The 17,305-nt window shown below is 41.6% G+C and overlaps 1 protein-coding gene across 8 annotated transcripts in view; it reads left to right on the forward strand.

The window, feature by feature from the left end:
• ENOX1 (ecto-NOX disulfide-thiol exchanger 1) overlaps positions 1-17,305 on the forward strand; it is an 835,160-nt gene that overhangs the window by 740,909 nt on the left and 76,946 nt on the right. For all 8 annotated transcript variants that reach the window (XM_073580298.1, XM_073580302.1, XM_073580303.1 and 5 more), the window contains one exon: positions 10,477-10,661. In XM_073580298.1, the coding sequence (XP_073436399.1) occupies positions 10,477-10,661 (185 nt within the window). The remainder of the gene's footprint in view (positions 1-10,476; positions 10,662-17,305) is intronic.

The following is a 17,305-nucleotide window of genomic DNA, read 5'->3' on the forward strand; positions in this document are numbered from 1 at the left end:
TGCACACGATAAGTAAATGCCGCGGGTTGGACGCTGTTTACCTGCACAGCATCCAACCCACAGTGGCCTGATGTTACAGCATAGTGGATGGGATTTCAAGAAATCTCATGCCCACTATGCACTCACAGACACCCGCGGCTCACCCGCAGAGACGGACATGCAGCGTGTCTTTCCAGATCGCAGCATGTCTAGTTATCTTGCAGAGACACTAGCCTCTGCTAGATAAATTTCACCCATACAATGTATTGGATATGGTGAACCCGCACGGTTCTCTGAACATATGCGGATTCACCTGCATTCAATTGCCGCCAGCGCTTTGGACGCAGCGGAAATGTGCTGCATCCAAAGCGCTGCCAATTACTGAATGTGTGCACCTACCCTCACAATTTTTGCGGGAGTAAAGGCTTTTTTTCTGCTCACTCTTCCATAAGGACCACTTCTATGGAGTGTACGACTTGTTGTGGTCATATGGACAGATACTCCACTCTCTGCTTGGGAGATCTGCTGAGAAACCATGTGACACTTAGATTGCACATTGTTGGACTTCCTTTCACAAAGCATGTGACTTATGAAGATAATTGCTTGCACCATAATTGTTTAGGGGCTTTATAGCAAAAGGGGTGAATACGTATGGCCATGACAATTTTCAGCTATTTGAGCCTATAAATTTAATTTATATCTATATTTTTCTCACTTCACCAAGTTGGACTTTTTAGTGCTGATGCATCACACACAAATCGGATTACAAAATATTGAAACATACGGTAAATTGCAATGTAACAAAATAGGTAAAAATCCAAGGGAGATGAATACTTTCGGAAGCCACTGTATTGTAGACTTGATTCTGAGAAGCCAAACTTTAGTTTTTTTTTCTTCCCTATTCTCGTTCTCTACTTTGCTTCTGTTAACACTTGCACCACATTCATAGACCTTTTTCCATTGGTTAAGTAAACCGGTTCTTTATCTGAAACGTTGAGTGATCCATGGCATAATATGAACGAGTGGGCATAGTTTCTATAGACACCTCTTCCTTGTTCAAAAATATGTTGAAGCGGGACCATGTTATCATTATATATATATATATTGTTCTTTCAGATAATTTTAACCACTTCCTGACATTTGACGTCCTATCTTGTCCATGTGCCCTGGGCCTTAATGCCCATGGACGGGATAGCACGCCATAGCGATCAGCTGCACTCACGGGGGGAGCGCAGCTGATCGCAGCCGGGTGTCAGCTGGTTATCACAGCTGACAACCGGCACTATGTGCCAGGAGCAGTCACAGACCGCTCCTGGCACATTAACCCCTGGCACACTGCGATCAAACATGATCGCAGTGTTCCTGGGCATACGGAAGCATCGGGCAGGGAGGGTGCTCCCTGCGTGCTTCCCTGAGACCCTCAGAACAACGAAATGTGATCGTGTTGTTCCGAGGGCCTCCTCCCTGCAGGCCCCCGGATCCAAGATGGCCGCGGGGTCCTGCAGGGAGGTGGCTTCTCAGTGCCTGCTGAGAGCAGGCGTTGAGAAGCCTCCAGCACTGCCTGTCAGATCGCTGATCTGACACAGTGCTGTGCAAAGTGTTAGATCAGTGATCTGACTTTGCATAGTAATGTCCCACCCTGGGACAATATGGAAAAAAAAAAATGTGTAAAAATAATTTTAAAAAAATTCCTAGATAAAGAAAAAAAATTCCCCAATAAATTCATTTCTTTTATTAAAAAAAACAGTGAAAGTACACATTTAGTATCGCCGCATCCGTAACGGCCCGCCCGCCCTATAAAACTGTCCCACTAGTTAACCCCTTTAGTGAACCCCTTAAAAAAAAAATGGCAAAAAACAATGCTTTATCATCATCCCGTCGAACAAAAAGTGTAATAACACGCGATCAAAAAGACCAATATAAATAAACCTGGTACCGCTGACAACATCATCTTGTCCCGCAAAAAACAAGCCACCATACAGCATCAGCGAAAAAATAAGTTATAGTTCGCAGAATAAAGCGATGCAAAAATAATTATTTTTTTATATATAAAATTGTTTTGTGTAAAAGCGCCAAAACATAAAAAAATTATATAAATGAGGTATCGCTGTAATCGTACTGATCCGAAGAATAAAACTGCTTTATCAATCTTAAGACACGCGGAACGGTATAAACGCCCCCCCTCCAAAAAAAAAGAAGAAATTCATGATATGCTGGTTTTTGCTCATTCTGCCTCCCAAATAGCGGAATAAAAAGCCATAAAAAAAATATGTGCCCGAAAATGTTACCAATAAAAACGTCAACTTGTAAATGTATTTATTTCCATTTTCCCATTAGGGTTAGAGTTACAATTGGGGGGTTTCCACTGTTCAGGCAAATCAGGGGCTCTCCAAACCCGACATGGCGTCTGATCTCAATTGCAGTCAATTCTGCGTTGAAAAAGTCAAACTGTGCTCCTTCTCTTCCGAGCTCTGCCATGCGCCAAAACAGTGGTTTATCTCCACATATGGGGTATCCGCGTACTCAGGACAAATTGCACAATAGGTTTTGGGGTTCAATTTCTCCTGTTACCCTTGGGAAAATAAAAAAACAATGGACCTGAAATAATTTTTGGGTGAAAAAATGTTAAATGTTCATTTTATTTTTATTTTTTTTTTTAACCATTCAAAAAAATTCCTGTGACGCACCTGAAGGGTTAATAAACTTCTTGAATGTGGTTTTGAGCACCTTGAGGGGTGCAGTTTTTAGAATGGTGTCACTTTTGGGTATTTTCTATCATATAGACCCTTCAAAGTGACTTCAAATGTGATGTGGTCCCCCCCCCCAAAAAAAAAAAAATGGTGTTGTAAAAATGAGAAATTGCTGTTTAACTTTTAACCCTCATAACTTCCTAACCAAAAAAACTTTGGTTCCAAAATTGTGCTGATGTAGACATGTGGGAAATGTGAGTATTTTGTGTGCCATATCTCTGTGATTTAAGGGCATGAAAATTCAAAATTGCAAAATTGAGAAATTTTCAAAATTTTCGCCTAACTTCCTTTTTTTCACAAATAAACGCAAGTAATATCAAAGAAATTTTACCACTTTCATGAAGTACAATATGTCACGAGAAAACAGTCTCAGAATCACCTGGATCCATGGAAGCGTTCCAGAGTTATTACCTCATAAAGGGACAAGGGGTCAGAATTGTAAAAATTGTCCCGGTCATTAATGTGCAAACCACCCTTGTGAGTAAAGGGGTTAATGGAAAGGCGATTTTTTAGCCATCAAACTTAAAGGGAATCTGTCACCCTTTTTTTTTTTTTTACTATTAGCTGCCGGCACCGACATCAGGGGCTTATCTAAAGCATTCTGTAGTGCTGTAGATAAGCCCCCCCCCCGATGTAACCTGAAAGATAATAAAAACACTTTAGATTATACTCACCCGGGGGGCGGTCCAATGGGTGTCGCGGTCCGGTGACCCATCGCCATCTTTATACGATGCCATCCTCTTCTTTCCTTCCTGTCGTGGCTCCGGCGCAGGCGCACTGCTCAGCCCTGTTGAGGGCAGAGCAGAATACTGCAGTCCACAGGCGCCGGACCTCTCCCGGCGCCTGTACAGGAGCCACGACGAAGAAAATAAAAGGACGGCATCGTATCAAGATGGGAGGCGCTGGACCGGACCACGACACCCATCGGACCGGAACGGACACCGGGGTGAGTATAATCAAACTCTTTTTCTTATCTTTCAGGTTACATTGGGGACTTATCTACGTCATTACAGAATGCTGTAGATAAGCCCCTAATGTCGGTGCCGGCAGCTAATAGTCGAAAAAAAGGGTGACAGATTCCCTTTAAGGATGCTCATTATGTAAGAGTTATTCAAGAATTTGGCTCGCATCAACTTTTGTCATTTTTACTGGAAAATAAAAAGGTGCAGCATACTCTGTAATGGAAGCGGCTCGTCTGGTGTAGTTTGTGTCCACCATAGTTCCGACCAGTTTTTTTTGGAAGAGTTACTCCAAACACAAGTGTGAATCTAGTCTTTATTGGGAATAAAAAAAAGTCTTTCTTCAGTTGATATCTAAATGTAATTTGTATTCGATATCACAAATGTTGGAAGTTTAAAAATACAGTGTATTTTATGTGACACCATCAGTTAACCAATTATGGAAACCAAATATTATCAATGCAAAGTTGGAATCTCACTTTCATATATGATATGAAGAAAGGCATGGATCAACCTATATGGTGTGGACGATATCCGTAGTCCATGATCATATTTGTGCCTGGCTTTGTAATTTTTATTTTTTTTTTTAATTTTCTCTGGAAACAACTACACTCTGGCTTATGACCTGTGGTTGATATAGTAATTCCAGACATCGCCTGTAGAGTGGCGCTGTTTATGGAAAAACTAATGCTATTTTTCCTAGCCTAAACATAGCCAGAAATTTTGAGTAGCTACAAATTTAATACTCCATTAAAAATACTATACATACACAAATCTATGTGAACACAGTAAAAAAAAAATCACCCCCAAATATTTTTTTTTTCAAAATGTTTTTCTCAAGTAAGCAAGGGTATTATACTTACCGTATATACTCGTATATAAGCCGAGATTTTCAGCACTTTTTTTATGCTGAAAACATTCCCCCCCCTCAGCTTATACACGAGTCATTGTCCAGAAGGGAGGAGGGGGAGCAGCAGCAGGAGCCTTTGGCTGTCACATCAAACTCGCCCTCCTCCTGGCACTGTCTCTGCAAGTCCCTGCATCTCTCTTGTCCCGGAGCTGGCAGCATTTTCTGAGCAGAGAGGTCACGTGACACCGCTCATTAAGGTAATGAATATGCACTCGTCTCTACTCCCATAGGCGGGGAGCGCATATTCATTACTGCACTCGTCTCCACTCCCATAGGCGGGGAGCGCATATTCATTACCTTAATGAGCGGTGTCCCATGACAGCTCTGCTCAGGAAATGCTGCCAGCTCTGGGACAAGAGAGATGCAGGGACTTGCAGAGACCGCACCAGGAGGAGGGTGAGTAAGACGGGGGGGACGCTGAGCTGTATGTCACCACTACAAAATGAATAAGGTAACATTGCTACCGGAAAGGTACCGTGACTATCAAGTCACAAAAAAAAAAAATCTACCGTAAATGGTCATGACTTTTTGCATCTGGCTGGTCCTGGTACCTCACACGTGACAACGTGACCCCAATCAGTCGCATTTTGCCGCATACAACGACCTTTATTTACACGTCCTGTGTGTGTTTCACTGTCTCTATGTAGCCGCAGCTCCTCACATCAGTCAGACACTGCTGTACACTGCAGGCACATGAAATCATTACATAATGACAATTTTCACATCAGGATCCACAAGTCACAAATATAAAATATATTTAATGACCACTTGTATTTTCCTTTCATCTGTTCCTCATGAACTAAAAATAAAAGTATAATAAAAAAAGATAAATTTTATACGTTTTCAATTCATGCAATATCCTTCTTTCTGCTCATATATTTCTGAATAGATCTTCCAGAATTTCCATTTAGAATTCTGGGAAGATTTCCAGAATCTTGCATATACAAGGGGGAGGACGCGGAGCCATGAATACAACTAGGAGACCGGGGGAGCCATGCATGCAACAGGGGAAGCCACACATACCAGGACAGGGACGGGGGGAGTCACACATAGCAGGACAGGGACGGGGGAGTCACACATAGCAGGACAGGGACGGGGGACAATATATACCCGGCTTATACTTGAATCAATAAGCTTACCCAGTTTTCCATGGCAAAATTAGGGGCCTCAGCTTATACTCGGGTCGGCTTATACTCGACTGTATACGGTATTTTGATTATATTAGAAAATAGGCAATACAGTTATTTTCTTCTAAATCTGTAAGCACAGTTGAACACAATACATTTATATAATAGCTATTAAACCAGTTCCACGCCTGGGTGACCAGTATTTTTTATTGGTACATTTATACATAAAATGTCCCCGGAGAATGTGGTATATGCACATGCTGACTCTGGCGCCATTTTATTGAAGTAATGTACTACAACGTCAATATAGCAGTGCGCACACAGCGACATACTGCTATTCTGAAGTTGTAGTGGAATTCTTCAATAATTCTTGAAGATACTATGTCTGAGAATTTGCATACACAGAGTGGCCTCATTAAAATGGTGCCGTAGTGCGATCTGTGCACACGCTGACTTTGGCGCCACACTGCACAGTCAACATTGCAGTGCACACCCGCCAGACATAGGGATAATGGCGATGGCCGGCAAGTGCGCACTGCTATGTTGGTGTTATAGTACAATTCTTCAATAAAATAGTTTGAGTCAATGCGTGCGCATCCCGTGATACCCAGCGCCATTTTGTTGAAAACACTGTGTTTGCGAGTTCGCACACACATTGTCTTCAATAAAAGGCTTTTCTTCTAAGTTAAGGGGACCTGTCACGTCTAAAATGCAATTAACCTGCAGATATGGGATTAATATAGCGTTCTGAAGCAGTGTGACTGCTGCTCTGAAAGCTCGTCTACTGGAGGAAATGAACTTTATTTCTTGTGGCAACCCCTGGCTTTCAGTCATAGAGGTGCAGCTGGCGCTGCTTTAGTCACCACTCAGTACATAGTGATTGGTGGCTGTAACCATTTCCCCAGCACTGACTGACTGACAGCTCAGCACTGATGCACTGTAGAGCCGGCTGTCAGTCAGTTCTGGGACGTGGTTACATCTACCAATCACTATGTACTGAGCAGTGACTGAAGCCGCACCTCTATGACTGAAAGCCAGGGGCTGCCAAAAGGAATAAAGTTCATTTCCTCCTGGCTCTTGGTGTAATGGCCATATGGTTTCAGAACACTATTAATAGCATTTTTGACATGCCCATATCCCTGTAAGAAGGGGAGTAGACAGTGAGTTAGCTTAGTGTAACATTTGGCAGCTGTAATCTAGACACTAATAAAGCTTTTTTGATTTACATGTGTTTGGCATCATTAAATAAACTGATGATGGGGGCATCCATGGCTGAAGCTCTGGTAGATAGTAAGCCAGGAAAAAAAAAATCTGCTCGCTAACTTTCAACATATGTTGCTCTTATGTAGTCCATGAGATAGGCCGATCAGCGTTTCATAAACATTTCAGTATCAGTTTTTATCACTTGGACTTTTCTATGAGCTCATTACAATTTGGCAAGGTTCTGCAGACTGTGTCCTGACATCATCTGCATATCATGTCTGGCCATAGATGTGTGTGGCTGATGCTCTAGTAATTCTTTTTAATGTTCCTTGTATTATACTCAGTGGGACATGTATAAAAACTAGTACAAATAAGGACAATGCAAATCTGAATTTCTTTGTCATAAAATTGATGGAAGCTTTTGTATGTTATGGGTTTCTTAATTTTTCTCTACATTAGTTCTACACTCGATCCCTATGTGTGCAAACAAATTCTTCCTGCCCCCCTTTTGTTGTACACTTTTTTTTCTCTTGTACGTTCACTTTTTGTCTTTGCTCTTAATGGAAATATCATTTAAAGAGTTGGTCTTTGGGAATTGGCATGTAACAGCTGCAAGACTCTTTCCATGTTTACTCTGGAATAATGGAAACATTTTGCAGTGTGACATTTAGATTGTAGAATTTGAGTGATGACTGCAGTCCACAGAAGTACTGTGAAATGGCTCCAATTCATCAACGTGTTTATGTATAAAAAAACTTTGAAAAGACACCAAATTTTTGTGCAATACGAAGTTGCGCAAAAACAAATTGCAACTTTTGGCGTTTTTGTACCACTTTTAGTCAGAAGAGGAGTCTAGATAAGGCGTGGCAACTCTGACAAATTCATAAAAAGTAGCAGCGTACAGAAATATTACTCCAATCCCTTATTAACATTTCCTGGGAGGTGCACGGAGGCACATGCCACTAATAAGATGCACCAAATTAAATGGCGCGCATCAGGAGATTAACACTGCAAGACTAGCTCTCATGTGCAGGCAAGACAAGCTAATCTGTGTAACCCCACCCCCAACACGGATTGGCAGCTTGCACAGTGTACACAGGAAGGTGCCAATCAGGAGTGGGGGCGGGGGTTACACAGGACACAACATTCTGACCGCTATTACATTTACAATAGAAAAAACAGGGATTCTTTTAAAACAGCAACAAGCAGTCCAGTAAGTGATCCATCACTGCAATCAGGCTCTCTGTGTACATCATGCTGCTCTCATATTACTTGGCAACACCTGCTCACACATTCCCTTGTAAGTTGCAATTAAAGTCTGTGCATTTCTGTGTGTAGGTCAGAAGACTTGCATCTGACTAGGAATACATGATGGCTGTCTTGCAATGGATAGTTCAGTTTCTCAGTGCTCCTTTGTGCTTTATATTAAGAATGAAAAAATGTAAATCCATCAGGTGATTTGAGTATGAGCAAAAACGAAGCCGTTTTCGCACATCCTTATGTTGCGGTCTGCTGCACGGACTAGTCAGGGTAATACAGACCCAAACTCATCTTCCTCATACATGCCTGTGAGGCTGTCCAGTTTTGGTCAGGAGACCCTTTCTCGGTCCAAGTAGGATATGTAAAACTGCCTGTAGTTTGAGCATTAGGAGTAATATCAGATGTACAGTAATATATTTGCCTGTTTCTCTCAGATTTTTTTGTTTTCAGTTTTTATGTGGCGGGGTGTTAATACAGCCTCTAGCTTATACTTCGTGTGATTTTGGTTGTCATGTGTTTTATGTTCTCTTTTTGCAGCTTGCTCTAGATATGTCATTTTTCTTGCTTAAGTGTTGCAAAATAAAAAAAAATCAAGATTTCTAAAAAAAAGACACTTTCTACAAGCTTACTAAATCGTTAAAAACAAAACCGGGTAAAGGGAGCTTAATGGGAGTTCTGGGACATTAGTTTTCAAATAAAGTTTTACTGTAGTTAGTAGGTGTCCTATAGCGCTGCGCGTTACATTTTGTGAAAAACCTCTATAGATTGAATTTATACACATGCTGAGTAATTTGGTAAATTAACTCTGCTTCAAATTACTTCTGCGACCAAGTAAATTTGAGCTCGGCCTCTAATCAATTATTAGGTGGTATTCTTTGCTGCCGTGTTTCATGAAAAAAGGGACACGACTGCATCCAAAATTGAAATCCGAGGCATTGTTCAAGAAAAGAATGTGAGAAGCGAGTGCATTTCTTTTGAGAACATCTGTTCCTCATAATGGCATTCTCTCGCCTTCCAAGGAACACAAGATTGTATTATGAAATGATGAAATGCATGAAAATAATCAGTAACAAAATAGCACTGCAGAAAGTCCAATCTCGGGAAATGACACCACCATTTCCTATATGTTTCTCTTAACCAAGTTAATTTATATGTGTAATGTCGCAGGGAAATGTTTTATGGCCTTTTGCACTTTGCCACTCAATTTTCCTCCTATATTACAGACTGAACAATTCATTTGGGAGAAGTAATTTTCATCCCTGCATACTAATCGATTTTCTCACAAACACCTCCTATCAGTTATGGTAATAAAAATGTCATTTTAAATTGAAAACAGTCCAAATGGTGCATCCCAGGGAAATGACTTAAGTGTCATTCAGTGCTACTAATGCGGTAATGTTCTTGTGTTACCACCACACTTTCTCATATCAGCATTTACATTTTTATACAGGTTTTGTCATTATATTTCTCCTTCAACTGGTGACTGCCTTAAAGCTATTGGTACTAAGAAAAGATAAAGTGTCTGCACGAGTACGCATTTTTAATGGGTCTCTTAAATCCAGACTGCTGTAAAAACAATATAGTTCTGAAAAACAATCATATAAAAAGCAAAATAAAAAAGATTGAAGAACACTTGTTCTCGGGTGGATCTTATAAAAGTTTTTTTTCTCTTATTGTCTGTACAAATCAAAACTTGTAATAAGTTTGGTTAAAGGGATAGCACACAGATGTAGTTTTCATATCAAAGATTGACTTGCTTTGTAACCTGTTTTAGGTGTGTGCATGTTAAAGCTGTGGCTAAGTCTGTGCCATTCTTTTGTCTTTGGCAATTTTGCCACGAGAGGTGGTGAGTTTTCCTTCAATGGAAGTCTTCAAACAGAGGCTGGACAGAAATCTGTCTGGGATGATTTAGTGAATCCTGCTTTGAGCAGGGGGTTGGACACAATGACCCCGGAGGTCCCTTCCAGCTGTTACATTCTATGATTAGAATTTTTGGGTCACCTGAGAAATGATCTGATCACAAGGTGTCTTTCTGTTGAGATGCTTAGCAGTCATCTGTAATCAGAAGGAGTACTAGACAGCAAGTGTTTAATACTCCCCACAGCACCCCCACAGGACAAAAGAAGCATTGCACAAGTCCATTTCAATAGACTTTGTGTTATGGCATGCATGTGCCAAAACCTCCAGGGCAAGAGATTCTCTTTGTAGCTGCAATGGGCAACAGATGACGTTTTCAGAATACATTTCTATCTGTGAGTCATTTACCTTGTTGTTTTTGCTTGTTATAGCTCTCGCTGCCCAAGCTTATGCATTAAAGGAAGAGAATGACAGTCTGCGGTGGCAACTAGATGCCTACAGGAACGAGGTTGATCTTCTGAAGCAAGATAAAGGAAATCATGCACTGACAGAGGAAAGCTTGACCAAGGATCAGCAGTTACAGTTTTTACAACAAACAATGCAAAATATGCAACAAGTAAGCCTTTTTATCTAAAAATGTTATACAAAGATGAGTGACAGCACAAAATGACTAGAGCTTTGGTTCTAATATATGCAACATCTAAGTAGATGAATTAATCTTTAAAATCTAGCTCTAGCTTCTAAACGAGAACTACAGTTTCAACTCTGGCCGCTTCCTGGATTGTAAAGGCACATAAAAGAAGCTGCATACTGTGGCAAATTTAGTTTAGGTTGGTCAGGCATCCTACCATGTCCCTAAATATGTAACACACACCACTGTTATCAAAGAATACCTTGAAAATGCCTAATCACACCGTGAATTTTTCAGTTGCAGAGACGTGCACTATACAAGCACCAGTATAGCTTACACTATACAGTGACTATATAGTGGTCAGGTCCCAGGTGTACAATAGGCGGTCTGCAGAATATTATCCCCTGGTGAACTGATTAGATGCAGTCACAAGCAGAATACATAAGAATGAATTAGGATCTGTAAGTGCTTGAAATACTTATTTTAGTAATTCTTGTGTCTGTCATAACCTAGAATACATCCTCTTAGAAGTTTAAATAGTTTACTTCTCTTCAAAGCATATACGTAGAAACATGCGTATTTACGTTTGAATACACACCAGTTGTCAATTAGTCTAGCGATAGATTGAGACTTTTCCTAACACTACTGACTGATGATGGCTTATATTATGTGAAAAATTACTTAATTTAAATTACTAATTGACATCTGCAGTCAATAAGTCCCTGTGACTCCATGCACTGCTCTCTATTATGACAATAGCTCCGTAGTTAAAATGTGGAAGAATAAATGCAGCAACTCACAGTTCTAAGTGAATATATTCCCTAAATAAATGTAAGTATAAAATGAATTTAGATTCCCAGACCATTGAATTAAATCAGTGCAAATACTAAATTCCAAAATTATTCAACCTATTGACAACATATGACATATATTTTCCGTCATATGTCATGTCCCTGACTTTGATGCTGGCTCCAATGCTGAGCCCGCTTCTTTCCCCTCACATGACAGCTAATTTAATCAGCCATCGTATGCCTTTAACCAGTCACGGCTGGGGGAGTGCTTCGCTCGTAGCTGTTAACCTGTTAAATCCTGCTGTCAATCTCTGAAAGCAGGATTTAACATTCGCCGGCAAGGCGTGCGTTATTTTACGCTCCCATCGGCACACCTGTGACATAATCGTGGGGAGCCAGTGGGTTGTCATGACAGTTGGGGGTCTGCTAAAGACGTCTGTATCTATTATTACGATCATCCTGTGGATGCCGGCTCGAGTCCGGCGTTCAGAGGAGATTGTCATATCTGCTATACATACAGTCATATGTAAAAGTTTGGGCACCCCTATTAATGTTAACCTTTTTTCTTTATAACAATTTTGGTTTTTGCAACAGCTATTTCAGTTTCATATATCTAATAACTGATGGACTCAGTTATATTTCTGGATTCAAATGAGGTTTATTGTACTAACAGAAAATGTGCAATCTGCATTTAAACAAAATTTGACCGGTGCAAAAGTATGGGCACCCTTATCATTTTCTTGATTTGAACACTCCTAACTACTTTTTACTGACTTCCTGAAGCACTAAATTGGTTTTGTATCCTCATTAAGCTTTGAACTTCATAGCCAGGTGTATCAAATCATGAGAAAAGGTATTTAAAGTGGCCACTTGCAAGTAGTTCTCCTATTTGATTCTCCTATGAAGAGTGGCATCATGGGCTCCTCAAAACAACTCTCAAATGATCTGAAAACAAAGATTATTCAACATAGCTTTTCAGGGGAAGGATACAAAAAGTTGTCTCAGAGATTTAACCTGTCAGTTTCCACTGTGAGGAACATAATAAGGAAATGGAAGAACACAGGTACAGTTCTTGTTAAGCCCAGAAGTGGCAGGCCAAGAAAAATATCAGAAAGGCAGAGAAGAAGAATGGTGAGAACAGTCAAGGACAATCCACAGACCACCTCCAAAGACCTGCAGCATCATCTTGCTGCAGATGGTGTCACTGTGCATCGGTCAACAATACAGCGCACTTTGCACAAGGAGAAGCTGTATGGGAGAGTGATGCGAAAGAAGCCATTTCTGCAAGCACGCCACAAACAGAGTCGCCTGAGGTATGCAAAAGCACATTTGGACAAGCCAGTTACATTTTGGAAGAAGGTCCTGTGGACTGATGAAACAAAGATTGAGTTGTTTGGTCATACAAAAAGGCGTTATGCATGCGCTGTATTGTTGACCGATGCACAGTGACACCATCTGCAGCAAGATGATGCTGCAGGTCTTTGGAGGTGGTCTGTGGATTGTCCTTGACTGTTCTCACCATTCTTCTTCTCTGCCTTTCTGATATTTTTCTTGGCCTGCCACTTCTGGGCTTAACAAGAACTGTACCTGTGTTCTTCCATTTCCTAACTATGTTCCTCACAGTGGAAACTGACAGGTTAAATCTCTGAGACAACTTTTTGTATCTTTCCCCTGAAAAGCTATGTTGAATAATCTTTGTTTTCAGATCATTTGAGAGTTGATTTGAGGAGCCCATGATGCCACTCTTTATAGGAGAATCAAATAGGAGAACTACTTGCAAGTGGCCACTTTAAATACCTTTTCTCATGATTTGATATACCTGGCTATGAAGTTCAAAGCTCAATGAGGTTACAAAACCAATTTAGTGCTTCAGGAAGTCAGTAAAAAGTAGTTAGGAGTGTTCAAATCAAGAAAATGATAAGAGTGCCCATACTTTTGCACCGGTCAAATTTTGTTTAAATTCAGATTGCACATTTTCTGTTAGTACAATAAACCTCATTTGAATCCAGAAATATAACTGAGTCCATCAGTTATTAGATATATGAAACTGAAATAGCTGTTGCAAAAACCAAAATTGTTATAAAGAAAAAAGGTTAACATTAATAGGGGTGCCCAAACTTTTACATATGACTGTAGCAGTGCTGATGAATAGCACAGGCGATTATACTATCGCCTGTGCTATTCAAGTCGCTCTCGTTCAAAACTGTCCGCTCTATCAAAATATAAAATACATTAATCTGATCGGTAAATGGCATAACGAGAAAGAACATTTTCAATTACTGTTTTTTTGGTAACCACAACATTGGAATAAAATGCAATAAGAGGCGAACAAAACATCGGATCTACCCTAAAATGATATCAATAAAAATGTCAGCTCAGTGCGCAAAAAATAAGCTCCAGATCCCAAAAAATGAAAAGGTTACAGGACTCAAAAAGAAGTCGATAAAAGCAAAAACTTTTTTTCGTACAAATTTCTGATTTTATTTTTCACCACTTAGATGAAAAATAAACTATAAATGTTTGGTATCTGCATACTCGTACTGACCTGGAGAATCATATTGGCAGGTCAGTTTTACCATATAGTGAACATGGTAAATAAAAAACCCAGAAAACAATAGTGGATTCCCACTTTTTGCAATTTCACCGCACTTGGATTTTTTCTCTGTTATCTAGTACACTGTATAGTAAAAATCAACGGTGCCATTCAAAATTCCAACTTGTCCCGCATTAAAACAAGACATCTTATGGCTATATTGACGGAAAAATAGAAATAAATTATGACTCTTGGAAGAAGGGGGGGGAAATGGCCTTGGCTTGAAGGGGTTAAAACAGACCCTAAAATTGTTAGACCACACCTCAAAATATTTCACACTTCAAACTTAGCCTCCAAACCAGACAAGTAAATAAATTTGCAACATGCACCTAAATTCAGACCCAGACTTAGTAATGCACTCATAAGTCGCCCAAGGCTTTATGAAGGACATACTACGGTCAGTAGCAGTGGCCATAGATATTGAGTCCATTACTTTTATAGTGTGGTCGTTAATATAGAAAGTCCTAGTCTCATAAAGGCCATCCATCCTCTGAAAAGAGCCACCCTGATCCGCTGATTAGGACAGGACCAGCTTCTGGAGGCTATCGTATGTTTTGTCTACATGCATTTTATCTACATGGTGGACCATGAAATAAATGGACTCCCAGAATCTGCCAGAGCAATAGCTCTTTTCTCTTGGCATCTCTCCACTATAATGTAAGGAATGTTGGAGAGTGATTATCGTAATCTTTCAAGATATGCAGAAAGGGGTTTATTAGCAATAAATAACAAGAAGCGAGGTGTGAAGGATTTTATTATTGTTGGATTTCTGAAGTGGTTTTGCTAGTGGAATTATGCTTTAAGAGACTATTAAATATATCCTATTCAGAGAATGATACTTGCTTCAACGTGAATTATTAGTTATCTCAAGAATGTACCATATTGTTCTGTAACTAGATAATGTAACTGAACCGGGGAACTAAGCCATCTATTCACATCAAGACATTCCAGTGAGGCTATCCAACCAAACAATGAGTAAAAACTGACCTCCTCAATAGTTTAAGGTTCAATGGAAGGTTCAAGAGGAGATGCTTTATTCATCACAGATTACATATGAAGGTATTTTAGGTATTCTGCCCTCTCTGAAAATAAGGGAATTCATGATAATGCTTTATTACTGAAAACATGTAAAACTAGATCCAGTTTGCTGAACAGCTTGTTTTCTAAAATGACCATTATTGACCCATCTCTATTCACTTTTTTCCATTCTACATGACAGCACCACGAGAGAGGGGATCCGCCCAATGAGGACAGGAAACCTTCAAGATAAAATGGGCGGCTCCTCTCTCCGCATCAGTTGGTTTCCTGTCCTCGATGGGAAACCCTCAAGATGAAAACCTCTTGAAGATTCTGGAAGAAAGAAGAGGATGCCTGGGCCTTGGTCGGGTGATTACTGGCAGGCACCGGTCTGCTACACCCGTCACCAGGTACCGGTAGTCGCCTCGGGGGCCATATATTCCTATGCCCCCCCTGAGCGAGTGCATGGCCACAGCCTGTGAGGCAATTGCCCAGGTGAAGTTTGATGCCTCGGAGACCACATTGGGTGCACCTTCCCAGATGCCGACATACCCCATAGAAGTCCACGGAGGCCACTTTTGTGCTCCCTCTCTGTTGACGTGTGGTGGTCATGCAGCCCGTGAGGCACATCGGTGCACGGGCAGAGGTAAGACTCCTCGGAGGACCCTCTCGGAATCCCTCCTTGTTGAGCCCAGGACGCCGGTCACCATTTGGGCCATAAAGAGTACCTGCAGGAATCAGTTTTGGCCAGCGGTGTGATCGCTCCCTCCAGGTAAAACCCAGCACAGGTATGGAGGAGGTGGAGGTGACCTGGCGTCTTGGTAGCCAGTGGTGGTGCAGCGTTATCGCCCCCTCCGGGCAGGTCCAGGTAGGGAGGGGGCGGTGGTGCCGGGTGTCATGGTGGCCGGGCGACAGAAGAACGCCGGGGGGCGCGCACCGGAAGTGACACGGGCGCGCACCGGAACTGACGCGCCCGATAGTGGCAGGACAGAGACGCGCACCAGGAACTGGCCGGAAAGGCTCCCCGAGTGTAGAAAGGGAGCGCGCACCCGAGGGAAAGGCTGGCGCGCTCCGGGGTATGCACGGGGAGGAGATCAGCACACACCAGTAGTGGTTACTGGGGGTGCAAACAAGTCGGATGTAGTGCGCAGGTGACCGGCATGTGCAGGATCAACCAGGTGATCAGTTAATTAAAAAAAAAAAAAAAACTCCCCAGATAGATTCCTGGAGGACAATCATAATTCTGGAAAGACCTCAATAGGTATCTAATAATCCCATCTTCCAAGATGGAGACGATAAGGCCAGCAGTAGAACTCCTCCTTCCTCAAATGTTATATAACAATTCCGAGACCTCAAGAATACTTATCACCAGATCCGGCAATAAGGCCATGTATGTCTCAGAGTGACAGTCCAGATGGGTCTCAGAAGCGTCACTTCCAATACAGGGCCCTGCCCTGTGGAGTAGTGATAGCCCTCAAGTTTTTCACAAGGCTAATCGCAAAAATCACAACGCACCTCAGAGGGAAAGATACTCTGGTGATACCCTATCGGGACAACGTCTTAATAGTGGGAAGAGATCTTCCTTACTGTCAGGATCAAGTCAGAATAGTGATGAAAACACTATAGACGCTAGGATGGCAGCTGGACCTCAAAAAAAAAAAAAAAAAATGGAACCAGCAATGATCTAGAAATTCTTGAGGTTAACAGTGGACTCGGTGGAGCAGGAGTATCACCTCCCAGAGGAAGACAAGGGAGATAAAAAAAAAAAAAAAAGGCAGAAATAGTTCTGAGAAGGACCATGTTGATGTTGGGGTCCCTCACCTCTGACATACCAGCAGTGAAATGGCCTAGTTCCACACAAGGGAACGGTAAGGGTGTGTGATACAGAACAACCGGGAACTTCAGGAACGGTTAGAGCAAAAGCTCACCCTCCTGGACTCTGTACTCCAGTCACTCAGGTGGTGGTTACAGATAGCCCTCCCCGAGAGGAGTACCCTGCGCACACACACACACACACACACACACACACTGCCTCCAAGGTGGTCACAATGGGCGCTAGTACTTGGGGATGGGGCGCCAACCTAGGCCACCGGCCCTTCTTGGATGAGCGTGACTGCTTCCAAAAGTAAACACATTATGGCTCCAGGATCCCTGGGCCCAGGAGGAAAGAAATCTATCCTCCAACAATTGAGAACTAACAATAGAAAAAAGTCAGAGGAGTTGTTACC

Source organism: Dendrobates tinctorius, unplaced genomic scaffold, assembly GCF_039654945.1.
Source record: "Dendrobates tinctorius isolate UK_male_01 unplaced genomic scaffold, ASM3965494v1 ptg000064l, whole genome shotgun sequence".
Taxonomy (NCBI): domain Eukaryota; kingdom Metazoa; phylum Chordata; class Amphibia; order Anura; family Dendrobatidae; genus Dendrobates; species Dendrobates tinctorius.